General features: G+C 41.0%; 2 protein-coding genes across 3 annotated transcripts; both read left to right on the top strand.

Moving 5' to 3' along the window:
- Window positions 1-842: 842 nt before the first annotated feature.
- Window positions 843-5,785, top strand: LOC6578843 (serine proteinase stubble). Its single transcript, XM_032730755.2, has 6 exons — window positions 843-1,173; window positions 1,328-1,507; window positions 3,809-4,318; window positions 4,579-4,756; window positions 4,825-5,203; window positions 5,285-5,785. The coding sequence occupies exons 1-6, from the start codon at window positions 963-965 to the stop codon at window positions 5,501-5,503; spliced, it is 1,677 nt and encodes a 558-aa protein (XP_032586646.2). The 5' UTR covers window positions 843-962; the 3' UTR covers window positions 5,504-5,785.
- Window positions 5,786-7,062: 1,277 nt separating this feature from the next.
- On the top strand, window positions 7,063-24,133 carry LOC6578841 (serine proteinase stubble). 2 transcript variants are annotated; one of them, XM_044010698.1, is made up of 9 exons: window positions 7,063-7,100; window positions 14,449-14,725; window positions 18,364-18,521; window positions 18,627-20,247; window positions 20,311-20,847; window positions 22,508-22,685; window positions 22,769-22,921; window positions 23,003-23,274; window positions 23,388-24,133. In XM_044010698.1, the coding sequence occupies exons 2-9, from the start codon at window positions 14,449-14,451 to the stop codon at window positions 23,549-23,551; spliced, it is 3,360 nt and encodes a 1,119-aa protein (XP_043866633.1). In that variant the 5' UTR covers window positions 7,063-7,100; the 3' UTR covers window positions 23,552-24,133. The 2 variants fall into 2 exon arrangements, with proteins under 2 accessions (XP_043866633.1, XP_032586026.1); XM_032730135.2 differs by lacking the exon at window positions 7,063-7,100 and adding an exon at window positions 8,451-8,909.
- Window positions 24,134-26,906: the final 2,773 nt, after the last annotated feature.

The following is a 26,906-nucleotide window of genomic DNA, read 5'->3' as shown; positions in this document are numbered from 1 at the left end:
ATTGCATATAAGCATACATTAAAAATTTGGAGACTCTAGCAATAAAGGTGTAGAAGATATAATTTTATAACTGGGTTTCGATAAGGTTTTTTATCGATAAAAAAGATCGAGACGAGTTATCGATTTTTAATGATAAAGTTGATATGCGCGCTGTAATTACGGACATTTTAAAAAAAAATTGAAGTCTCTAGCTCTTATATCTTCTGAAATCGACGCGTTCATACATACGGACAGACGGACAGACGGACAGACAGACGGACAGGGCCAAATCAACTCAGCTCGTCACCCTGATCAAGAATATATATACTTTGTGGGGTCTGCCACGCCTCCTTCTCCCTGTTACATACATTTCAACAAAACCATTATACCCTGATTTCCCATTGAAAATGGGTTCAGGGTATAAAAAAAAACGAAAAAAGAAAGAAAACATCGAAATCAAAGTCAAAACTTGGTCGCTCGGCAACATGTTGTTGAGCGTCGTTGGCAACATGCTGCCGCTGCTCTTTCTTTCAAGCTTCTCTCGGTGGTCTCACACGTCTTCGGCTCGGCTGGTGAAATGGCGAAATGCGAGCAAATGTCTTCGGCTGCTTTAACGCAGCGCAAACACAAAACATTGGCTTAGTTCTGAGCTGAATTTCCCGACGTGCGGTCGACATACGAAACGCGCTGCGCTCATAAGCTACGCTATATGTAACAGACAACAACAGCAGCAACAACAATTTTCTTTTCGTGCGTCGTTGCGCATGCGTAGCTGCTGATATTATAAATAAAAGTGAAATCCTGCTCGTGTTTTTTGTAATATTAATAATAATATAAATTACAATTAAAAGTGTAGCACAGGATAGCTACGCATACAAAAATCCAAATTCAAATCAAAAAGAAAGTGAACGCCAACAAGTGCTGTGCGAAAGTGAAAGTACCCGTTCGCCTGTCGCGCTCCTCGGCAGGAGTCGGCCCCAGCCATGTCGCGGGCACGAACATATACCTATTATCGCATAAAGGATAAGTGGCTCAGCCTGCTGCTCATCTGTGTGCTCACGCCCAACAGCGTCTGCGCCGTGGGCTATCCGACAGCTCAGCAGGAGCACGACATGCTCATACTGGATGCGCTGTCACGGCGCAGCGGCACCGGCTATTACGGCGAGAACAGCGTCATGGAGATGCTATCCCGAAGTACACAAGCTCACTTAAACTGCAACAATTTGACTATTGACTTTGTCTCTTTCCCCAACACACGCACATACACACACACAGTGTTCTTGTGTATGGGCGTGTGTGTGAGTGCGTTCGATTCCAACTAATGCCCATTATTTTGGTGTCTTTGCAGTGATACCGCAGTCGTGCCGCTTCCGTGGCCACAAATTCGAGTGCGGCCTGTCCATCTCGTGCGTCTTGGGCGGCGGCAAACCTCTCGATCTCTGCTCCGGCGGCATGATCTGGTCATGCTGTGTGGACAAAGATCTCGACGCCGAGGAGAGTCCCCATGCGGCGCCAATCAACAATACAAGTGAGTAACAGTAACTAAGTTCTAACAGGCGCAGCAAACTGCTTTCCCAGCGATCCGCTACCCATTTAAAAGACAACCCCCATTCCCGGTTCCCAATTGGATTTGCCATGCTTAGTTAGATGTTAGAGCATTTGCTGCTGCTGCTCGGCGAGCACACAAATTGCAAATTGCTGCGCTTCGACTTATGCAATGCCCTGTATAATAGCGCAATAAATTAGCTCGCATTTCGAAAATGACAACAAATTGCTCGACTTTGCCTGCAAATACACAAACAAACACACACACACATACATGCACACCAGCTAACATATGTCTGCAGGTGCAGATGAGCTGCAAATGCATTACTAAACTCCATTTGCTGCACTTTCAAGCAGTGGGCGCTGAGCTGGAAGGTGTCAATGGTGGCCCATTAAATAGGTTGTTCAGGCTACGAACTGCACATTGAGGCTGTCTGAAGTCAATGGGAAATTCAATTACAAAACGAAAATTGATGAAATTTATAAAATTGATGATGATTTTACTACTGTTGGGTTTTGTGTTTATTATTAAAGGAAGAAATATATATTTATTATAAGCAGCCGCCTATTCTTCTCCATTAACAAAGAATACATCCTATATCTGTACAAATTTTATAAGGAAAAGTTCTCTAAACACAGATTATGCTTTCTATCTGCCGCAGATAACGAAAGATGAACTCTCAATTTTCGTTTCTTCTTTTTTTTTTTTTTTTTTTTTTTTGATTTACATAAAAATTCAAATATCGAGAATTATTGTGAAGGAATTTCTTTCAATGGATTTTTATTATTTATTTATCGCGATTTTTTGCATTCGAATTATCGAGACTGTACTCTTTTACTCAGCTTTATATAAATGCCAAATTTTACAAGCATTCAAAAGATTCAACAGCAAATGCCTGAAATATATATTATATATATTGCTACAAATTAAATACAATTTCATAGCCTCCACAACCCCATGCTGTTATGCCTTCTCTACTTTACTTCATCATTTTTTCGCACTTCACATTTTTGGCTATAAAATTGATTTTATACAAATTCAATTACCATCAAGTGCATTCGCTGTATCGTAATCTTAGCCAACGCCAGCAACCAAAACATTATGCCACACACACACACACTGACACATGAGCACGCACGCTGAGGCACGTTCGTCTAGCAGCTGGTTGTGCTCTGTTTAGTTTTCTAGGCTGGCCATAAAATGTGCAACAAAATCAAAAAACTAAAATAAAAAAAAACACATTACAACATGTTGTAAATAATTCTAAGTGGAAATTTTTAAGCAGCCCAATTTTAGTCCCAATTTCATATGTATTGTTCACATATTTTTCTCTTTTTATTTTTTTTTTTTTACTATTTTTTTTTTTTTTTTTTTTTTTTTTTTGGTAATTTTCTTAAAGCTTTTTAAGTAGCGAGTTCTGTTTTGCGTAGTCACTTTCTTTAGGGGGAAAAGGTATTTTGGGAATTTTCAGGTTTTTGTTGTTGTTTTTACTTCTGTCTGCGTGTCGCTCAAGTGTAACATTTTTCAGACCTCGAATGCGACAATGAAAAGACCCAAAAACAAAATCGGTTGCGGAAATAAGCGAAGGTGAACGTTTTTGCATTTTAAAAGTGAAATTTCACGTTGGCTGCGCCTTTTGCCCAGAGCCTGCATCAAGCTTATTTTTTTATTTATTTATTTGTTTGTTTTCTGCTTCTTCTTCTTCTTTTTTTTTTGTGGGAAAAATCCCAGCGCCCACAGTTACGGCATTTGGCTTTAGAGTTTCAAGTCCAAGACGAGAAACTCGGCCAGAAACTGGTAGAAAAAAACGAAAAAAAAAAAAAAAAAAAAAAAAACAGTGTTAATCAACTAGCGGCGTTCTGTTTTATTTCGCTTTTCTTTCACCTTCTTTTATTTTCGTTTTTTGAATTACGTGCGAAAAAATTATCTCATACATTTTGTCTTTTGTTTCTGTCATGGACTCCGGTCAATTGAGTGTGCATGTGTGTGTGTGTGTGTGTTTGCTAGTTGTGAATTAAATTTCGACTTCATTGGCTGCGGTGACATAATAAAGTCGTGCAGGGCGCTAGCCGTAATTGCTGGCTCAGTGTTTTTTTTTTTATTATTATTATTACTTTTGCTCAAGTCTTTCACTACTTAAAGCGAATCACAGGCGAAAGTTGAACTCCAACTGAAAAGCTGCCCCACACACACACAGCAAACACACACAAACAAACAAACATACTTAACCGTCCGTTTGTGCATAGAGGAAAATTGCAACATCATCATGATTCTTACACACAGGTGACATAATACACTTGCACGACATTTATCCCGACTTGTCGCCTGCTGTTAGCAAGCCGGCGCATCATCCAGCACACCACCAGACGCAACACAACAACCACAATAGCAACAACAACGGCCTGCCTGCGGCCTCGTCAGCACGGCCGGCCTATCCCAACCACGCCTATTACAGCACTAAGCGCCCAGCGCTCTACAACGGCAATCCCTATAAACCCAGCTCCAGCTCCGGCTCCGGCTCCAGCTCTAGCTCGTCTGTACACCGGCCCAGCGTCTCGAGCTTAAATAGCTGGGAGCATGACTCGAACCACTTGGGCATCACCAATCATCTGGACAGTTTCTTTGATGCGGATGCACCGCCAGATGGCGCTGTTGCAACCCGACCACCAGCATTACACGCACCCCAGGCACAGCCCTTCGCCGTGGGCAATGTTCTCGATCTGAATGCCGGCGAGGCGGTGGATGAGTACCAAAGTGGTGGCTACAACGACGGCAGCTATCGTCCAGTGCCGGGTACTAAAAATCAATTCAGCTGTACCAAAGATCTAACTGTTATCACTATTATCACTCTCTCTCTCTCTCTCTCTTATACACGTTGGTTTTCGTTTCTCGCACCACTGCAAATTTTTCTTAGTATGCACCACACAGCAACAACAACACTCTGAATCACAATATTTATGTAGTTATGCACCGCTCTCTCTGACTCTCTCTCTCTGATCTCTCGAATATTCTGATGTTTTTTAACTCATTTCATTTAAATTTATCTCACACAGGCTGCGGCGAGGTTTTTTCGCGCACCAATCGCATTGTGGGCGGCCACTCGACGGGCTTTGGCTCGCATCCCTGGCAGGTGGCGCTCATCAAGAGCGGGTTTCTATCACGCAAGCTGAGCTGCGGTGGTGCATTGATCTCCAATCGCTGGGTGGTGACAGCCGCTCACTGTGTGGCCACGTAAGTAGCGCTGCTATGAGCGATCAACATCAATCAACCACTCAAGCACTTTCCTTATATACCAACAGCACCACTAATTCGAACATGAAAATTCGGCTGGGCGAGTGGGACGTGCGCGGACAGGAGGAACGTCTCAATCACGAGGAATATGGCATTGAGCGCAAGGAAGTGCATCCGCATTATAATCCAGCCGATTTCAAGAACGACGTCGCACTCATACGACTCGATCGCAATGTGGTTTACAAGCAGCACATCATACCCGTCTGCCTGCCACCGCCCACCACCAAGCTGACGGGCAAAATGGCCACCGTTGCGGGCTGGGGGCGTACGCGGCACGGCCAGAGCACTGTGCCCTCGGTGCTGCAGGAGGTGGATGTGGAGGTCATCTCGAATGATCGCTGTCAGCGCTGGTTCCGCGCCGCCGGCAGACGTGAGGCCATACATGATGTGAGTGAAACGAAGCAACTTTACAGATATATATCAAATGAATAACATATCTGCCCTCTCTTTCTCTCTCACCTAAACCAGGTCTTCCTCTGCGCCGGCTATAAGGAGGGCGGTCGTGATTCCTGCCAGGGCGACAGCGGCGGGCCGCTCACGCTTACAATGGACGGCCGCAAAACGCTAATCGGACTCGTCTCCTGGGGCATTGGCTGCGGACGGGAGCACCTGCCGGGCGTCTATACCAACATACAGCACTTTGTACCGTGGATCAACAAGGTTATGGCCAACGACAACAATGCGTGAATACAGTTTCCATAGCTAGACTGTCATTTGATCAATTTGGAAGACTGCAGCCACCGCCTGCAGCTGTTGCAACTGCGACAGCAACACCCGTTTGCCTGGCCATGTGATTCCTTTACGACTCGGGGTTGCTAGTGTTTAAGTCGAAGCTCTCAATCTCACAGCAGCTGCTATTTATTTTTTGTATACCCTACCCCTAACCCAAACCCACTGGCGATATTCTATTGAATGCTGCTCGAACCTTGGAGGTTAACTGCTAATCATTAAAATATTTATTACATTCATCTGCATAGATTTTTATGAATTTACATATAACTTTATTTATAATTTAAATTAATATTTAAAAAATAAAAACTAAATAATAAATACAAAAAAATGTTTTAAAAATTCTGTGAACTTTGCAAAAAAAAAATAAATAAATAAATAAATAAATAAAATAATAATAATAAATAATAATAATTTATTATTAATAAAATAAAATAAATAACTAAAATAAGTAAATATTAAAATACTACATTTTAATTTTCTTAATTTATTATTTTAAATTCCAGTAAATAAAAAAATTATGCACATTTTGGTGCTCTTTCGGTAACACATAAATGCAACATATATGTATGTATATAAATGTCTTAACATTTCCCATTTTAATTTTTATATCAGCTAGGCAAACAAAAGACTCAAGACACAAACTCACTTCCAAAGCATTAAGTGAATTTTAAAAACATTAAAATATCATTAAATTGATTGAAAGAAAATCGTTTCAACGTTTTCTCTTTCAAAATTCAGCTGAGTAAACAAAAGACTTAAGACACAAACTTGCTTACAATACTAAAAAATGTTGCATACTTTTGAGCGGTCATAAAAATCGCGCCGCTCTACTCTCTACAGCCTGCACAACAAGTTGGCAGCTCTACGAAATATTTACACAGTTTAAACAGCTTGTGCGGCAGATTCAAAATCAAATATTAAGAAACACAAATAACACGGAATCATGATAAGAACGAAAGGGAGAAAAGATAAATAGAAATAGAAGCAGCAGCCGCAGCTAAATGAAAGCAAACACGCGGCAGGCAGCAGTCACATCTTCCCAGAAGCGCAAGTGCAACACAAAATGTGGCAAGCGGGCGACAAACAGGTGAGCCACAATGAGGCATGCTCAGAATTTCTAATGATGCAACTTCCGTTGTGGCAGCTGAACGGCATGAGGCAGCAGACAGCAGCGTGCATTGTGTTTGTGTTTTATAGAAAATCAAATCAAATAACATAATCAACACAAGTTTGGCTAATTAAGCGCTTGACTCAGCGTGGCTTATCAGGCACAGCTTCTCTGCTACTCTCTCTCTTTCTCTCTCTCGCTCACACACACACTCTCTTTCGCTTTTTGTGCTCTTGGCATCCACAACAAATGAATTCCACTTCTTTGTTGCTTGTTTGCCTGCGTCTGCCTGGCTTCGACTTCTGCCGTTGTTTGTTGCTCCTCTTGTCCAAAGCGCTGGACAACTGGGCGCAACTTGTTGCCTGCTTGCGGCTGGCTGGGCCTGCGCTCAGTCGCTGTGAAGCAGCGCCAGTGTCAAGGTCTCTCAAGTTCAAAGCGTTTGTTGTGCGTCGATTGCTTAATTTATAAACAAAACTAAGAATACAAAAGCATCAAGAAAAAGAATATTCATAAAATGATATGAGCCGCGCTTTAATTAGATAAACCTATGCCAAAAGATGTGCTATTAAACGAAATTGAATTAAGTGATTGATTGATTGAACATGATTTATGCATGTTGCTGTTGTTGTTGTTGTTGCGGTTAATTAAGCTGCAAGTTGGCTAAGTATAAACATAAACAAACTGCTTGAAAGCTGCATAACTCTCTATGTGTGTGTGCGTGTGTGTGTGTGTGCGTGCGTGTTTCTTATAGTCAGGTACATAATTAGCAACAAGTGCAGCCAAATTGCTAACAACTCTTATCAGCCGCCAGCATAAACAGGTATGCACACACACACACCCACACACACAAACACATACAGAGAGAGAGAGAGAACTAACAGCAGCGGTAATAAAGTTTGACTTTCTTAACCTGAAGACGTGCATAAATTATAACACAAACAATACACGCACACACACACACACAGCGCGTCAGTTAGCTGAACAAAGAATGGCGACAGGCTGTGTGAGCACCACTCATTTGCACCACACACCAAAAAAGAGATATATATACATACATATATATATTAAAGAAAAAGCCAGCGAGCGACTCCCAAGTTAACAACTGCGCTGCGTTGTTGTTGTTGTTGTTGTTGTCGCTGCTTCTTGCTATTTTAATGTGAAAGCGCTGTTAACCCCAAACCTCAGCTGTATGGCCCCGCCGCCCTGCCGCAGCCGCAGTCGTCGCATACAAATGCCGCCAATCAGCTGTGGCTGTGGCTGTGACAACAAGAGAGCGTCGAGAGAGTGTGCCAGCGTGTGTGTGTGTGTGTGCGTGTGTGTGACTGTTCATTTGAATAAGCAACAGCTACAGCAGCAACAGCAACAACAACAACAACAACAATAACAACAGCCGCCTAGCGTTTGTTGTTCTCACCATTTTGTGAACTGGCCTTAATGGAAACCGTTATGCGCGAAGCTCTAACTAGCGTCGCAGTCGCCGCCGCAGTCGACGCCGGCATCGCCCGGCTACGCATGCGCACATGTTGTGGCTCTCTATATGCGCAAGTGCCCCCCTCTATATATATATATGTGTGTGTGTGTGTGCATGTGCGTGTGTGTTGCTTCTATAGCTACTACCAATTTTGCTTTGTCGTTCTTCAGCGCCGTTCGCAGCGCAGTCGCAAAATCTCAGCAGCAGCAGCAGCAACGGCAACAGCAGCGCAGCGACTGCGACTGCGACTGCGACGCCAACGCTGCCGTCGGAGTTTGTGTCTTTGGCTTTGGCTGACTTCGACTGGCGTGTGGATCTTTTGTATGCGCGCTTCTCTCCAGACGTGCGCAACTCAACGCGGTCTTTGGCTCCTCTTCGGCATCGACTTGCTTCGCCTTCGGTTACGTCGATTTCGTGTGTGTGAGCGTGTGTGTGTGCGTGTGCGTGCCTGTGTTCATATCGCGCGCGTGTGTGTGTAAGTGCGCGTGAGTGTCCATCAGAGAGCCTATAGAACTTCAGTTATTGGCCTCAAATTGGCTTGGCCAGTGCGTAGCTGCATAGCGAAAAAGGCAAAGTAAACAAAAGTCACAATCCTTTCCCAACACAAAGCCCGGCATCGCGTATACAAATTTCCAACAGTTTTTTTTTCCTCCCTTTTCCATAACATATAAATATATATATTAACTTGATATATATATTTTTTCGTGTGCTCAAAACAAAAGGCAGCCTGTGCGAGCGAGCGACGGAGAGAGCAATCAACGAAAGCACAGAATACAAGCAGCGTGAGTGTCAAACAAAAGCCAAAAGTGAAGAAACTCATAAAAAAAATAAAAAATCATATTTAAGAAACTAACAAAACAAAAAGCCGTACGAAGAGTTAAGAGCTAAGAGAAACATAATGCCAACAAAAACATAGAATAATAATAACAGTGCGGCATCAAATTAAAAGAAATGACCCCAAAATAGTTGCCAGTGAAGTTTAAACTACAGTAAAAACAAAGAAAAAAAAAAACCCAACAACAACAAAGAAACAGCCGAAAATACACGCAAGTAAATGCAAAAGATAAAGCAGTAACAACAACAACAACAATAAGGGAAAAACAAATCTTTAGATACGCATCCGTCAGATACGCGCGCCCCTTTGCTGTATGTGAGTGTGTGTGTGTGTGTTAAGTAGCTGCGCCGCACTTTCTACCACGTACAAGTCAATTAGACCCACACACACACACACTCATACACAATAGTTGCGCATAACTGCAACTAACTGCAACAGCAGCAGCAGCAGGAGCAGCAGCAGCAGCATCAACTTGCTGCAAAACAAGAGCAGAGGCGCAACAACAAGTTCAAGCGCCTTGATTTTGATCAACGGCCAAAGCCAAACGAGTCCAAAGCAAAAGTTGCCTTGCGCTGCAAATTTTTATTGAAATTCCTCTTAAAAGCAACAACAACCAGAACAACAGCAACAACAATCAAAGCAGCAGCACCACCAAGAACAACAACAACAGCGGCAAGTGTTTCAATTGCCACAGCAGCCGCAGCAGCATCAGCAGGAGCCAACAAGACACAAGAGCAAAAACTTCTTTTTGGAACTGGTCTGCTAGCTGTTCGTCTTGTTGTTATTGTTGCATCTGTTGTTGCTGTCGCTTGACTTTGACTTTGGTCTAAAATGCAGAGGCTTCAACTGCTGCGGCCACTGAGTGAACTCCCCCCATTTGTGGCAGCCACAGCAGCGCCTTGAGCATTATTTGCATTTCAGCTTATTCTGGTTTTGCCAGCATGAGACAAGAAGTGGCTGCCTCTTGTAGCAGATGCTGTTGCAGCAGCAGCAGCAGCAGCATCTTGTGCTGCTCAAGCTCCAGTTACAGCTGCAGAAGAGCACGCTGCCTCCTGCACGCCCGCCCATCTTAATTACAATAAATTGCGGTGCAATTGAGAAATTTCGTCGTTTGCAAGTTTGTGCCTTAAGTCTTTTGTTTTGGCCAAGGCATTCAACAAGTGTTTTTTCCATTTTGTGCTTGTTTCGACTTGGCTTTCTAGAGCTAACTGAACTAATGAACTCCCGCATCCCGCAGCTAGCAATAGACAGCATACATTATATAGACACACACTCACACACACATAGTCGCACACAAACTGACAAACCCATTCAAAATTTCTCCAAAGCCGTTTTTGGTAACCAGCCACAGAAATGAAAGCCAAGTTGAAGGCAGCGTCACAGCAGCAAAAGTGGACGCACTTCTGGTTTCTGATTATGTGCGCTCTACCAAATATCATATGGCATAATTCTATTGTTCACCTGCTTCCTCTTATTTCTCTCTTTCATTTTTCTTCTTCTTCTTTTTTTTTTTTTTTTTTTTGGCTAATTTGATGTGACAATATTGTGCTTTCTGCATGCATTTCACTTTTCTTTTAAACAAATAAAGTTGTCTATATATAAATGTATGTATATGTGTATATGCATATATATTCATATGCTAGCAGAGACAGACAGAGAGAGAGAGAGAGAGGGAAAGAAGAGCTGCCTTATAAAAAAGTACAATTTGTGTGGCTTTCGCTTTTATTTAAGGCAAGTGTTATACACACACACACACACACACATAAGCACTAAAATACATACAAATGACTTTTTAATAAAAATCCAAACACACAAAATAAAAGTTCCCAAGAAAGAAGAAAAAATAAATAAAATCAGCTTGTAATTTCACTTTTAACATGTCGAGTGGAAATAAACATCAAATTTTTATTTGCCCAGGTGGAAATTACTTAATTGTTTTCAGGCAACGCCTACTCAGCAGCTCTCCAGCTCAATTCAATAATAATAATAAAGAAAAAAAAAAAAAAAAAAGAACCCACAATCATGCAAATCATCTGTGTGTGACCCACTTTAACGATATTCTCAGCCACTCACGTGTCCGCTCGTCCGCCTGTCCGGCTGTCCGCGTGTCTGCCATTCCGACGACTGGTTTATCGACAGTAGCCGCAAAATTCATGTTAATTTGCACATTTCTCGAAATGGAACGCGAATACAATTACACGCATCTGATATCTATATGGCCAAGCCAAGAACGTGACCCAAATACACAAAAAGCCGTTCGTTCGCATAGCGACTAAACAAAAGCCATTTGCCTGTGAGTGTGTGTGTGTGTGTGTATGAGAGATGTTTGCTCGGTGATAACTCAAATCTTTCATCTCAAATCCCACCAATTTTATTTTGATCTGGCGAGCTCAACTGCAATTATCTGCCGATTCTGACACCTAATTAAAAGCAATCAGCATTGCGTTCATGCGGATATATTTTATAGCTTCCGTTCTGGTTTTTTCGCTCTCTTTGCATCTCTTTCTGCTTCTCATGGGAGATCGCTTAAATTATATTTAATTGCTCATAAGATAACGCCCATTAGCGAACCAAATGCCAGCATAAAGAACAAGAGCGCTTTGGGCCAGCCTAGCGGCATCGTTTGCATGGACAACTGATGAGTTCCTAAAGCGTTCTGAAAGTAATTAGAAATTATGCTTAGGCATACATCATGATTTTATATTATTGCATGGTAAACTAAATCTATTTCTTGAGTAGAACTATATCACAAATCAGACAAATATTCTATTAGATATCAAAGATCTACTACAATATATCTAGTGCAAATACTTTTTATATTTTGCGCATCCTACAATTTTAGGATATTCTCATTAAATTTATGAAGAATCATTTAATTGCTATTCAAAAAAATAAAAATAAAGGTTTAATGTATCAGTAAATTTTGGAAATTAATTAATTAAGTAAATTAATAGATTTGAAAGCAATTAGAAGTTTATATTGAATTTGCAATTTTTTTTTATAGATTTAAATCAATTTTGTACGCTCGCTCTCTAGATTAATAAAATTATTATATACGTATATTTATAGAAAATTTTTATATATACCTATGAACAAATATTTATTGTTCTATATAGCAAACGTAGGAAGTTGTCTAGTCCAAAATTTCAATTAACAAAAATAATTTACACTTCTTAAAAAACAATTCGTAAAAAATTGCCAAATTTCTATAATATTCCCTTTCTATAGGGTATATAAAGAAGCTGAGAGCCACACTTGAAACATATGAAATGTACTTTTTTATGTATGTTGTTTTAGACTTTTATATTTAAGCTAAACAACATTTTATGGCATTATATACACCTTTTTTGCACAAGCCGCATGCGGTTAAAAAATATATAAAATGCCTTTAAGCTGCGGGCAACGGTTCTGGCCCAATGTCAATGACCGTATTACGCAACGCAGCTCCTAAGAACACGAGCAACAGCAGCAGCCGTCGCAGCAGCAGCAGTTGTTGTTCTTGTTGTTGTTATTGTTGTTCTTGTTGGTTAAAGAAAACGCTCCAAACAAACGCAGCGCGACAGCGAATTGCTCAACGCTGCAGATCGTGACGAGCGTGTGAGCAGATGAGTAACAAAAAGAGAGCAGGATAGAGTTGGAGAGAGAGAGAGAGATAGCGAGGGACGCACATACAGCTAACTTCTAATGCTGCTGCTGTTGCTGCTGCTTACGGATCAATGAAAACAACGTCGCCAAAGGCAACAAACACACACAGCGTGTGAGCCAAATGCTGCTCATCAGCAGGTTGGGCCGCCTTCGGTTCGTTACCAATTCCAGTTAGATTCAGTCAACTCATCATCAGCGAGTCTATATTGAGTTACCTCCCCGCCGTTTACATTTCTTCTTTTGTTGCGCTTTCTTTGATTGTTACAGTTTATGTCATCATATCTGTACATTTGTCATGCCTGAAACTTTCTTCAGCAGCAGCAACACCAGCAGCAGCAACACTAGCAGCCGCAGCAGCAGCATCACCCGTTCATCAATTAGTCGTATCTTGAACTTTAACGCACTGAGAACCAGTTGCAGCATTTGTGAGCACACACTCGTTTGCACTTTGTACAGTTATATAAACGCTTATACAACTTGTAGTTCCCGCTTATGCTGGGCATATATGTGGGTATACCTATATAGTATATCGAGCTGCCCATTAGCACGTTGTTGTGCGCTTTCTACGTACACACACACTTTTGCTTTCCATCGACTACTTTGGGCATGACTAAACACTCGATAACAGCAGCAGCTGAAACAATGTTACCTGCCCAGGTGGTTAAATTACACATACGCATACCTGTCCCTAACCCTTTTATTTGCAAGCTTCATTTCAAATTTCTTTTCGCTGCGTTGCTATACAGCTTTATTTCTCTTGTTTTAGCCAAGTGCATTTTTAGTTAGTCATGCTGCACTATTGTTGCGTTTTCTTTGTATTTGTTTTTTGGTGAAACTCAAGTTGATATAGATTGGCATTTGTTTTGTTAGTTTAGGTCTAAGGAGTGGAAGTTACAATGTAATTAGTAATCAAATATATTTATATTGTTAAATAATTAGATTTATTATATATTAGAATCGTTTAGTTTTACTCAAGTAAACATGTGTTGAAAGAAGGAGAGTTTAGTGGAAATTTAATCTTTTTAAATACATTTGTTGACATCATTTTTTGCATATGATATCCCTCAAGATCCCATAAAAATACAATGACGAGATAATCAGATTTTAAGATCTTTTTCATGCGTATAAAATATTATAATAATTAAATAGGTGAAGATTAGGCAAATATGCAGATATATGTACATTCACCAAATAAATCTGCATTCTTTTTCCTTTTTCACATATCAGGCATACATTCATCTCTATAAATAATATATATGCATCACTCTAATAAACCTTAAGCACTCTATGGAAACCTTAAGCAAAAATGACCACAGCAATTTCTCTACTAAATCACTCCAACATCTTCACTCAAATCTAAAATCTAAAAACTCTTCAATCTCCTAAACAAAGTTCTTTTCACACTTCTCTACATATATTTTCTCACAATTGTTAGATAACTTCTGAAGCGTAACTTAAGTGCTTTAAGCTGTAGAAAGACTTTCTTTGCTTCTAGACGTTTGTTATTATTTATTCATATTTTTTTTTTTTTTTTTTTATTTTTTCTTTCCTTTTTTTTTTTTGGTTTTTGCATATGCAAGTCACTCGAAACGAACGACTTTCACCTACATGAAGAGTTTGAGTCATCCACAGAAACTTCTACGCACTTGCTGCCTGAATGTTTTTGTTGTTGTCGTTGCTTTTGTTGTTGTTTTTCTTGTGATATTTGCCGTGCCCATGACTGAGCGGTAGAAATTCCGTGTTTAGTTTTAATTTGAATACGGATCAGGGCCGTAAAACGTTTCACATTCATTTGCCGCAATGATTCATATATTGTATATATGTTTATTTTCCATTTGCAGATGGGTGCGTTGCAGCAGCAACAGCTGACTAACAAATACAGATACCGAGCTAGAGATACCACGACAATGGCAAGCAAAAGTGGAGCAGACGACAACAACAGCAACAGCAAGAGCAGCAGCAGCAGCAGCAGCTCAGCCCAGCCCGCATCGATCAACAACAGAACTACGCACAGCAGCATCATCGTCATCCTGGCGCTGGGCAGTCTGCTGCTGATGCTGCTGCTGCCGGCGCTGGAGGCCAGCCCCGTTTTTGTGGATAATCCCAGCTTAGCGCAGTGTAAGTAGCCAGATAATTATGAAGCTGTCAAATTGAGCAGCAGCCAGCCAAGTGGCCAGCTTTGGCAGCATTTCACTGGAATCACTCAAGAGACGTGGCGTATAAAGACATCACGTTAGCTGAGGCTGAGGCTGAGGCTGGGGCTGAGCCGCTCTGTCAGCAGCGCCTGTTGACAGGTTTTCCCCAGAATTCAAGCACTTTCTCTCACGTAGGCTATTAAACAAAAAATCTCTTTGCTCGAATACTCTCTTTTCATATTTATGGGGCGCGTTTCTTCGAAACAATGAAATGAAACAAAAGCATATGCAATTTTGTGAAAATTCTACAGCAGGAGGTAGAGCATAAAAAATGAATTTTACTTGAACTAGAAGATGGAGAGATAAAAGAGAGATATTTTTTCAAGGGGTTTCTCTATGTAATATAGTGCACCGATCTAGGCAACTTCTAAATTTCTTACCATAATTAAAGGAATTATTTTTCATACTATATTTTATAGTTCAAACAGCTAAAAAGATTTTTAAGGAATATTTTGCAACTATTTGAAGCCATGAAATATTACTCCATATAAATAAATGTGAAGAGCTACATTAGCTAAAGCTTGCCATCTAGAAAGCAGCTTAAGTAGTGTAATCAAAATTTTTGCTTCTATGCCATCAAAATTCACGACTTCGGCACTTTGGGAAAACTAAACTCTGGCATAAAACTCAAGCTTAGCAGCGAGCAGAAGGCTGTTAATGGCCATTGGTCATGTTCATATCTGCGCTAGAACCAGAATTGGTAGCAACTGAGCGCCATCAGATTTGATTGCCAGAATAAAAAATAAAAAAAAAAAACGAATGACTGAAGACACAAACTTGTTTTTCTTTTTTTGTCTCTGAGCAAATGGCCAATAGTTTCGGGCTGCTCTCATGTGTTCGCTGGTCTCTTGTGGCGTTTCAAATGAAAGTAATCAAAATTAATGATGCAGAGCGGCGACAAGCGTTGCGTATTGAGCGTAGTTTAATTGGGTCATAGCCATTAAGAATCAAACTCAGATGCTATTAGCACTTCCTCCTCATAAGACGTGTGTTAGCCAGCGACAGCTGCCAATTTGCCGCCAACAATGGGCAATGGGCAGTAAGCAGAGCTTGAGGCAGTTACAGCAGCATCACAGTTCACAGATCGCGAGAGTTTTGAAAATAAAACTACCAAACAACACACACACACACAAACACACACACAGACAACTTTCTTGGCTGAGCAAAAGCAAACAGTGGGCCAAAACTGGCAATGCCGGCAAACGGGCAAACGGACAAACGTCAGCGAGCAAAAGCAATTGAGGTCAACCATCAAAGAATGTTGCCATAAAAATAAGCCAGCAGCGCAGCCGCAAGAAAGCGTGTGTCAGACAACAACAACAACAACAAGCCATTGCCAGTGGCTGCGTCAAGGTGGCAGGCATTTCATTTTTATGACTCGCAATGGACCAAAAGACAATAACAACAACAAACACAATAATAATAAAAAAAAGAAGTATATAAATGTATATATCTTGTATCTGGCAAGATGCGGCGCAGAAAGCGGAAAGTAAATCGACGCCAAGTGAAAGGGAAATAAATAAAAATATATATATATAAGAAGAAGAAGAAGAAAAACAATGTCAGCCATGAACTCATTCTCAGCGCCTCTAACACTTCGTACCACGCCTACGCTGAGGTCAGCGCCTGACCCAATTTCAATAGCCGCCACGATCGAGTTGCCCCCCAAAGAAAATGTGGCTCGTCGTCATTCGCATGCCAAAAACGAATTTCCGACATTGCAATGCGGGTCTGGGCCTCCAGCTCGAGAGGTTTAGCTGGCCCGTTGGTTTTGGCTGCCTGATCGGCTGCTTGGTAGGCTGTTCGTGTCGCTTGGCGAGTGGCTAGCAAAACATATGCTAAGCTGTTGACCCAAAAAGCCACAAAACGAAATGCAAACAGCAGCAGCAGCAGAACCAGGCGAAGAAGCTAAAGAAAAAGCTGAGCCAACGGCAACGCCAACACCAGCGCTGACGGCGACGTCGTCGCTGACTGCGCTGCCATGCGTTGTCTATGAAACGTGACAAAGTTTTGACTACAAAAATATATAATCTGAAATATGTATGCGTATGTGTGTGTGTGTGTTGGGCCGGCATTTGTTTTTTTTTTTTTTTCGGGTTTTGGCTTTTTGTTGAGTTCTTGGCCAGTTCGTGTCTTAAGTCATTTGTTTTGCGCTGCCTCATACAATATATCAGCATTTCGTGTTAATTGCATAACCAATAAACTTTTGTATACATCAGCTTTACAGTTAAAGTTCAATAAACGCCAAGCACAGCAGAGCTCAGCGCTGCTCAGGCTGCTCAGGCTGCTCAGGCTGCTGCAGTGCTTCTGGCTTTAACATTGAAACACGAGTAAATCGCGCGAAAATTTATATGCCAACTAACTTGAGCTTAACGCGATGCCTGACATGGTAGCTGCGGCGGCAGCTCGCAAGCTGCGTCGCTTTATTTATGACCGTGTGCGTACTGCAAACAAAAGGTTCTTCACATGGGGCGCCGAGTTCGTTGCTCAAGTCTTTCGTTTCGCCCTCTCTCTCTCTCTCTCACACACACACTGTCTCTGCGTGCGTCTTTCTCTTTGAAGTGTCGTCTGCAATTACATAAGTTCAAAGACTGCTGGCTCCATTACAAAATACTTGCGACTCGCTGTTCATTCTTAAAGTGGCAATTCATAAATAAATAAAAAGCACAATAATAATAATAATAATAATAATAATAACGCTACTGTTGTACATGTTGTTAGTGTTCTGTTCTGTTGTTGTCTCATCGCGCCTAGCTGCCGCCCTTCAGCTAAACCTATCTCTGTTTTTCTCTCCCTCTCTCTCTCTCTCGCTCTCTCCCTCTCTCTCTCTATTTGCTTTGTTGTTGCCACTTCATTTTCATTTGCTATAACGGCTTGCCTAACGGTATATGTGTGCCTTAAATTGGCGTACAAATTGATGGCGTTAATCGCCCCAAACAAACGGAAACGACTTGGAGCATCAGAATAGCAAATAGGAATACAGAGCAAAACGCAAAACGCGCATTTCATTTCATTTTGTCATGCAATTGTCGTACTCTTACGCATGCACTGAGCGAAATTTATAATTGCTTAATAAAACAAAGTTGCTGTCTGTGAAAATTAAACAAGATATTGCTAGAGTCGGTTGAAGTATATTAGAGATTGTGCTTAAATAAGTTAGTTAAGGGATATGGGATATATTTACGTTAGATATATTTCTAGAGGGTGAGAGATAGAGAGAGAGAGAGAGAGAGAGAGGAAGAGAGAGAGAGAGAAAATGAGAGAGAAAGAGAGAATTTCGTTTTTGCGTAAGCTTTAGAGTTAGTATTAAAATAGTAAATAAATAGAGATTGTTATAAAATACATTTGTGTTCATAAAAATATCGATACTACACTAAAAAAAAATCTTAGTCCAATATATCAAACATATGTACGTATATAGGTCTTAATATCTCAGTCATTTAACTCTCTTCCAAAGAAGAGACTGCACAAAATATTTAAATTCTTAATCTTTATATTCTCCTTCTTCATATCTCTTCTGATCAGCTCATTATTAATAAACATTTCCCTTTTGCCTTGCAGTTCAATCCGGTCGCAATATACGCCATCTGCCGTGCATAGTGCGCAAATCGGGACGCTCGGGCGTCTGCATGTTTGCCATCGATTGCATCAAACAGAATGGCACGCACTTGGGCACCTGCATCGATCGCTTCTACTTTGGCTCGTGTTGCGCCATGAAGGTAAGTGCGCAGCTGCAAGCACTATAATTAGCATAATCGACTAACCACACAACAATCTTTCCCTCTCTCTCCCTCGTTCTCTCTCTCTCTCTCCTCCCCTTACAGGAGGAGGCTTCGCTGTTTGCGCCGGAGATAAGCGACAATAGCATCGATCAGAATACAATTTCGCATTTCTCTCACGAATCCACGACGTTGCCCACGAGCACTCTCTTCAAGCTTACCACTGAGAGCAGCACCACGCACCACCACAACTATCAGCAGCAGCAAAATACAGCCAGCGAACTGCTCAAGAATGTCACTCAGAGTTATTTGAGCAGCCTGAAGCCAGTGCGCACCACCAGCACCAGTGCCAGCAGCAGCACCACCAGCAGTGGCAGTACTTCAGGCAGCAGTACAACCCACTCGTTCAGCTCGACGCGTCGCCCCAGCACTGCGCACACCACCCACAAGAACTCGCACTTTGTGGTGCGCACCACAGTAAAGCCCAATCAAGAAGCCAAGCTAACAACCACTGTGAAGCCGCATCGTCGTCGCACCACCACCACGCGACCAATGCTAACCACTGGGCCAGCTTTGGAGCAGCGCATTGAAACCACCACAGTGCCGAGCAAGTTTGTCACCTTCCAGATTGTGGAGACAACCACGCCATCTGCCACCGAACCCACCAATCGCTTACCCGAGACAACCACTCGGCGGTACAGCAGGCCCACCGCTGGCAGTAGCAGCAGTAGTAGCAGCAGCAGCAGTAGTTCCACCGCTGCCAAGACAACAAGCCGGACAACAACCACCAGAGCAACAACAACCACAGCTGCACCAACAACGACGACGACGACGACAACAACAACAACAGCGCGCCCAACACCACCGCTGCGCACCACAACGCCAAAACCTCACAAGCCGCAGTCTAGCAGACGCCCAGCGCCAACCAAGAAGCCGGTAACAACAACAACAACCGCCGCAAACACAACAACAACAGCAACGCGCAAGCCAATCGACAGCAGCAGCACCACCACCAGCAGGACAACAACAACATTGCCCGTTCGCAAGCCAGCTAACAGCACCACCGGCAACATAGGCACCACCTCGACAGCAACCACATCGGGCACGCCTGCATCAACAACAACCACCAAGCTGCCATTAGCGCCCAGGCCGAAGCCAAAGCCAACGGGCGAGATAGTCAAGGTGCCCGTGGTGCTGGCTGATGTGATACCAACAACAACCACCGGAACAACAGGCCCAAAAGTTACGCGCAGACCAATAACAACCAGCAGCAGCAGCAGCCACACAACAGCAACAACAACAACAACGGCGCCCAAAAAGCCAGCGAGCAGCAGCAGCACAACAACAACAGCAACACCTACAACAACCACGCCCAAGCCCACGCGCCGACATACAACAAAAGCCACCAGCACCACAACAGCACCAACAACCACCACTAAAAGAACAACAACAACAACCGCTGCACCGCTGCTCACAACCGAAGCGCCCAAATTGCCAGCAAAGCCAACAGCAACAATTGGCACAACAGCAACATCAACAGCAACAAGTGGTGTTAGCACCACCAAAAAACCAGGTCTGATCACCTGGACAGATGTTGAAGCGGAACCCATTACGAATGCAACCATTAGCAGCGATTGGCAGCCAGGACAATCGGCCGGAGATTGGGTGCCGTTGCCCACTTTGTTGCCCGAGTTGTACAACAACAAGACGACGGGCGCTGGCACAGGTAAGTGGTGCAGGTAGAACGTGGCAAATGCAAGATAAAACATGAATCGAACTCTAATTGCAGCAACGCCCAGCGCCACAGACAAGGTGGTTATCTCGGTGGCCACCAGCGTCAGCACCAGCAGCGGTGGCAGCGGCAGCGATGGCAGCGGCAGCAATTCCGAGTCGGGTCAGAGTCAGGAGGAGATGGAGACAATGGTTACTAGCAAGCCGCATAGAACCACAAAGCCGCCCAGGCCAGCGGCAACAACGCCAGCAACGGCGACAACAACACCAACAGCAACAACCACAACAAGAACAACTGTAACAAGCAAAACCACAGATGCACCACCAACAAGAACAACAGCAGCCCCAACAACAACAACAACGACTACAAGAACACCAACAACAACAACCACAACAAGAACAACAACAACTGAACGCTTGGAATTAGTATCCTCAACGTCGTCTTACACAGATTCAAGCAGCGAGTCAAGCAGCAGCAGCAGCACCACCACAACGGATTACAGCGGTGAGGAGCCGAATACAACGACAATCGATGCAGCTGGCAACACGACCGTAGCGCCTGCCACTGGCTTGGAGGGCGTCGATTACCGCGAAGGTGAGTCCAACAGGCATTGCTTCTTCATTGATGCACAGCCAGAGCAAAGAATAAAAATAGGAAAAATGAGAAAAAAAAATTGAAGCTGGCTAGGCGAAGACTATATGCCCTAGGTTTTCTATATGGCTATAATATTTATATTTTATTTTCAAATTTATATAAACGACAAATATACAATAAGTTTCAAATAATGATATTTTAGAAAAAGATAACTTTAGAAGACTTTTCACATATAGTCAGGTTTAAATCAAGATTCCATAGTTCTTGCATAAAAATTCCTGAAAGCCTCAGTTGAGTTCAGTTATTATACTATAATAATTTTTTTTTTTTTTTTTTTTATTATAAATTTATGAATATATAAATTTTTTTTTTTTTTTTAAATATTTATATAAATTTAATATACAAATTAATATACTGTTTACGAATTTATAAAAAAAAAAAAAAAAAAAAGCAAATCCTAACCAAGTACATGTTTTTAGTTTTTTACAAATTTGTTTATTTTTTTTTAAGATTTTTGTTTATAAATTTATTATTGAATATAAAAATGTATACAACAAAAATCTTAAAAAAAAAATAATAATTATAAGAAACATAAAAACTAGGATTTTTTTTTTTACAATATATAATTTTCTATAATAAGCATAGATATATTTTGATAAAAAAAATAAGTAAAATCTTGTAGAATAAAACAAAGATTAGAACTCGCTTCAACTCGCATCCTTATAATGCAAATGAGATGCTCCAGCCTTATATACTAGCCAATAAACCCCATATTGAAGTGTATAGCTTGTGAACAAATATGAAGAACAAAAAGAAACTAGATTGCTGCAGAGCGAAGAGTTCTATTAATACACCAGACTTTGGCCATAAGACAAAGATGCGTGGCCATTAAATTCAATTTGAAGGCTGAACATTGGCCTTGAGTAAGAACTTTATGTCTGACTGAATGATACTCAACTCGGCTGTATGTGTGTGTGTCTGCCTGTGTGTGTGTGTTGCAGGGATGCTGCTGCACAGGAACATCAGCGTGTCTAGAAAGCAAAGCGCGGCTTTTACTGCCCCAAGAAGAACAACTCATATCCATGGCAATTTTTACAGCAATAATTTACAATAATGACTGGCGTTGCGGTCATTGTGCCGCCTGGGTCACGTTGTCTGCGCTTATCGTGCCTGCTTAGTCGATTGTCCGATTGCTAACCCATTCCATGCCCCTCGCCACTTGCCACTCGCCCCTCCTGGAGCCTGTGAGCATAAAATGAGTCAGGAGTTGTTCTCTGCATGTCTCGTTGCTTGGTTGGTTTGAAGCCCGTTGACCGATTTGCGAGAGCAGCTTGGCAATATCTTGATGCACGAAACGAGTCGGCTGCAGCTCATAAAGTAGGCCGTTGACTGTTGGCCAAAGTCAAGGCCTGGCCAAGACAAGAGCAACGCCAAAAGAGTTGGCCAAAGCATATTACATTGCATGCGTCTGGATGACTGAGTGCCTGTTGTAGTGATTAAAATGTTTTAAAGGCTTCACTTTTTTGCCGTTGTTGCTATTGTTGTTGCTGTTGTTGTTGTTGCCGTTGTTCTGGCCATTACTTTAATTGTGACCTGCTCGCCTATTAAAAATCCCCTGCCATCTCTTCATTATTATTTTGTTTCGTTTTTTCCTTTGCAGTCTGCGGCCGTCGCATGTTCCCCGAGCCGCGCATTGTTGGCGGCGCAAACTCTGCCTTCGGCCGCTGGCCATGGCAGATATCCCTGCGTCAATGGCGCACCTCAACCTATCTGCACAAGTGTGGCGCAGCGCTGCTCAACGAGAACTGGGCAATCACCGCCGCGCATTGCGTTGACAAGTAAGTGCCTCTCAAACTCGACTGATAAAGACGGTTTTTATACGAACAAACCAACGCGGCTCGTTCGCCCCCTGCTCTTTCAGTGTGCCACCCTCTGATTTGCTGTTACGTCTGGGCGAATATGATTTGGCTGAGGAAGAGGAGCCCTATGGCTTCCAGGAGCGACGTGTGCAAATTGTTGCCTCCCATCCACAGTTCGATCCGCGCACCTTCGAATACGACTTGGCGCTGCTCAGGTGAGTGCGAAGAACAATGCAAATTCTTTAACAAAATATACTATTTATTTTGATAATTTTTTTTTGTCAATTTTCTTTAAGATTCTACGAGCCCGTAGTGTTCCAGCCGAATATCATACCCGTCTGTGTGCCCGACAGCGATGAGAACTTTATTGGACAGACGGCCTTTGTCACCGGCTGGGGTCGCCTCTACGAGGATGGCCCACTGCCGAGCGTGCTGCAGGAGGTGGCTGTGCCTGTCATCAACAATACCATCTGTGAGTCCATGTACCGCTCAGCGGGTTACATTGAGCACATACCGCACATATTCATCTGTGCCGGCTGGAAGAAGGGCGGATACGATTCGTGTGAAGGTAAACTTGAGCACAGATACACAAGCACACCCACACACACATACACACATACCTACATATGAATGCATATGTGATTTATGGCAGCAACTAATTGGATTTCACTCACTTTTCAGGTGACTCTGGTGGCCCCATGGTGCTGCAGCGCGAGTCGGATAAACGCTTTCATCTGGGCGGCGTCATCTCGTGGGGCATCGGCTGTGCGGAGGCTAATCAGCCAGGCGTTTACACGCGCATCTCTGAATTCCGAGACTGGATCAATCAGATTCTACAATTTTAGTCGCATAGTAGTCTTGATCGCTGTATTATGCCTAAATCCTTAGCGAATGCCCAGCAAATCCGCACACGATGTCCAAGTCGTGAACTGAGTCCTCAACTCAACCCAACTCAAACTCAAACTCGAACTCGTTCTTTGGTTATGGGCACGCACTCCTATCATCCACATCGAGTCTAGCGCATAACCCAAGCAACGATTTCAGTTCAAATTAATTATCATTTTCTGCACCACACTGCACCACATTTGCAACAATTCAAGCAACAGACACAATAGCAGAAACTAAAGCTTAAATTAGGTCCATTTGTTACACTATTCATTTCTGAAAATGATTTTATATTTAACAAAAAAAAAAAACAGAGTTGACGACTCATTTGAACACTTTAATTTATTTTCCCTCCCTTTTGCTCTGTATATAATTTTCTAAATTATTGCATAACCATTATTTAGCTCTTAAGTTTATTTAATAGAAATTTGACAAATTGCTCTACTCGATGTAGTGCATTTGATTAGGCGCTTCTTTTTCACGAAGTTTTTTAACAAAAAATAAATAATAATAAAAAAAACACACAAACAACAACAAAAAAACAATTTAGAAAAGAAGCTATTGTAATTTAATTTAAAATGCGTATTGTAATTATTTATTTAAAAGCACAACAAATTAATTCAATTAAAATGTTTAAAACAAGCTCTACATTGTTTCATTTTCTAACTGCCAAAAAAATATTTACATTTTATTTTATTAACAATAAAAGTTGAATAATTTAAAAGGAAATACAGTTGTTTTTGGTAGAGCTAAAGATAAGGACCCAAAAATGTGTTTTGTACAATCTTTAATAATTTATTTATTTCCATTCTCATAAGCAAAGAATTACTTTTGGAAACATGTATTTTAAATTTAATTTATTAAAAAATTTAAATTTAAGTCTCAAAAATTAATTTTCATTCATAACAACGACAACGATAAACGTAAAAAATATTGCCTACTTTTAGGCTTTTAAATAAAAACGGTTTAGCGCCATCTATTGCTCAATTTATTACAAAGCGCATTCATTACAAAGCAACAGCAGATGTTGGTTATTATTTTATACTTAAGTATTTTTATAATAGTATATAACAAAAACAATTGGAAAATATATTCAAAATGATATTGAATTGAATTTAAAGTCAATATAATATTTTACAGATTATTTTTTATGTTATTTTATGCTTCAGTATTACTTGTATAAAAATATATTGGCAAATATATTTTAATAAATTTCGAATTAACTTTAAATTGAATATCATTTTGCAAAGTCTTTTTATGATTTTCATCATAAAGCCCATAATTGAGAATGCCTAATGAAGTTTTAGCGCCACCTACTGTTTGTTTTGCTGGCCAGCTACTGTTTTCATTCAACCAGCATTAAAACAGCTGGAAGTTTATGAGCTGTATTGTTATTATGCAAACGCATTAATTATGATACACGGAAGAACAGCATTAAAGAAATGATAAAAAAAAAGACTAATTTTTTCTTAAATTATCGTTAAAATAATTCTACATGTATTGCAACTTCCTATTATCATATTAAATTCCATTATTTTATTTTACAGATTTACATTTCTCTCCATAAAACAAAAGCTATAAAACTGCGGTATGCCAGCTGCAGAGTCACCACAGCCCGCATAGCAGACCCGAAATCACCGAACTTCACACATTATTCATTAAGTGCACGATTTAAATTCAAACCGCATACCACATAAGCTTGGCAACGAGTCAGTATTATTTGGCAGGCGCCGCATATGATCGGCCGCAAAGGAATAATAATAAAAACAAAACTAACGAAAAAAAAAAATACGAAAATACAAAAACGAAGCAACATTGCCCAATATTTTACAAAAAACTTTCTTTGCAGTGCTGGGCAAGTGACAAATTTCCAAATGTATTTTGAATATGTTAAGTGAGAAAACGAACAGAAAAATTATTTGATATGCGCAGCAGGCAGTTAACGAGCAGGCGGATACCTCAACCTCGAGTCAAGGTAGCAGAAACAAAACTCCCGAACAATCGGCGTGTTTTATATTGAGTGTCTTAACTTGCAGCTACTTTTAGTTGGCTATCGAGGGTCGTTGAAATTGGAAAAACATGAAACTTCTTGTATAATTCGCATGAAAATGAAATTAAATTGATTTTTGAATAGGAAATGCACGAAGAAAATTTCATTAGGTTAAGAAATAAATGTAATAAAATATATATAATTATTTAGTTTTATTTATATAAATCTAAAATCAATGAAATATAATTATAATATATAAAAATAAATATATATATAAATATCAAGTTTTATTTATATAAATCTGAAATCAAAAAAATAAATATATTTATAATAAATAAAAATACTAAAATAAATATTATTATAAAGTTTCATTTATATAACTCTGAAATCTTAAAGTTTGCTCTTCAGTCGAACAGTTTTAAAATGGATATACAAATAATACCTGAAATAAATATAATCTACATACATTCAAAAAAAATATCATTAGATTTAAAAGCCTCTTAGTTGCCCGCCAACTCATAGTTAGGAAAGTTATCTTTTTGTATATATCTCATCAAGGGTCAAACACAACAACAAAAGTAAAATAAAATAAAATAAAAATCGTTTTTGGTCAGCACGATGATAAACGCCCCGCAATTACTGTTGTGGACGTCATTGCGATGAGCCCGTTCGTCATGGAACTTTCGCTTTCGGCCAAACTCGGTCATTTGCATATGACAGAGAGACTCACGCCGAGAGGGGGGAGGAGGGCCAGCTAGATCGCGGGTCAGGCAGCTGCATTTGGTTAATGGCGTGTGGGAGCCACATTTCGGGCCACTTGAATCACCTGCAACAACTCGAGATAATCTCAAGTGATCCAGCAGCAGGGCCAACAACCAGCCAAACATATATCATAATTTGTACAGGCATCAGAGATCTCAGTGCTCTCATGTGTTCCGATTATCAACGGCTACAATCACGACTCTCTCGACTCTTCCAGGTAATGCTGCTCCTTGACCAACGTCGCCCGGCTGAACTTTCACATGCAATTGTGCAGTGCAAGACATTACAGTGCCTGATCTCAACATTCGTGCAACTAATAAACGCTCTTTAGTAAATGATTGGGGCGTGTTTTGATTATGCGATTTGCCCAACAATATTGAAACGTGCCCAGAAATTTTTGGCGGACATTGATCCGACGCCGGCGATCGCGGATTAGCTAACTATGGCCAAAACTAAACTCTAGACCTTTATAATTTATGGCGAAAGTGCAGAGTTTGGCATTCACTTTTCAGACTATAATCAAATGTATATATACAGATTTTAAATGAATCTTACCCGATGTA

Source organism: Drosophila mojavensis, unplaced genomic scaffold, assembly GCF_018153725.1.
Source record: "Drosophila mojavensis isolate 15081-1352.22 unplaced genomic scaffold, ASM1815372v1 contig_80, whole genome shotgun sequence".
Classification (NCBI taxonomy): Eukaryota; Metazoa; Arthropoda; class Insecta; order Diptera; family Drosophilidae; genus Drosophila; species Drosophila mojavensis.
This window is presented reverse-complemented; position numbering and strand designations above follow the sequence as displayed.

Coding starts and splice junctions, on each gene's coding strand:
- LOC6578841 (XM_044010698.1), top strand. CDS start 14,449: ATGGGTGCGTTGCAGCAGCAACAGCTGACTAACAAATACAGATACCGA. Junction 14,726..18,363: donor TAATCCCAGCTTAGCGCAGT/GTAAGTAGCCAG, acceptor TTTGCCTTGCAG/TTCAATCCGGTCGCAATATA. Junction 20,248..20,310: donor GACGACGGGCGCTGGCACAG/GTAAGTGGTGCA, acceptor CTCTAATTGCAG/CAACGCCCAGCGCCACAGAC.
- LOC6578843 (XM_032730755.2), top strand. CDS start 963: ATGTCGCGGGCACGAACATATACCTATTATCGCATAAAGGATAAGTGG. Junction 1,508..3,808: donor GGCGCCAATCAACAATACAA/GTGAGTAACAGT, acceptor TCTTACACACAG/GTGACATAATACACTTGCAC. Junction 4,319..4,578: donor CAGCTATCGTCCAGTGCCGG/GTACTAAAAATC, acceptor TATCTCACACAG/GCTGCGGCGAGGTTTTTTCG.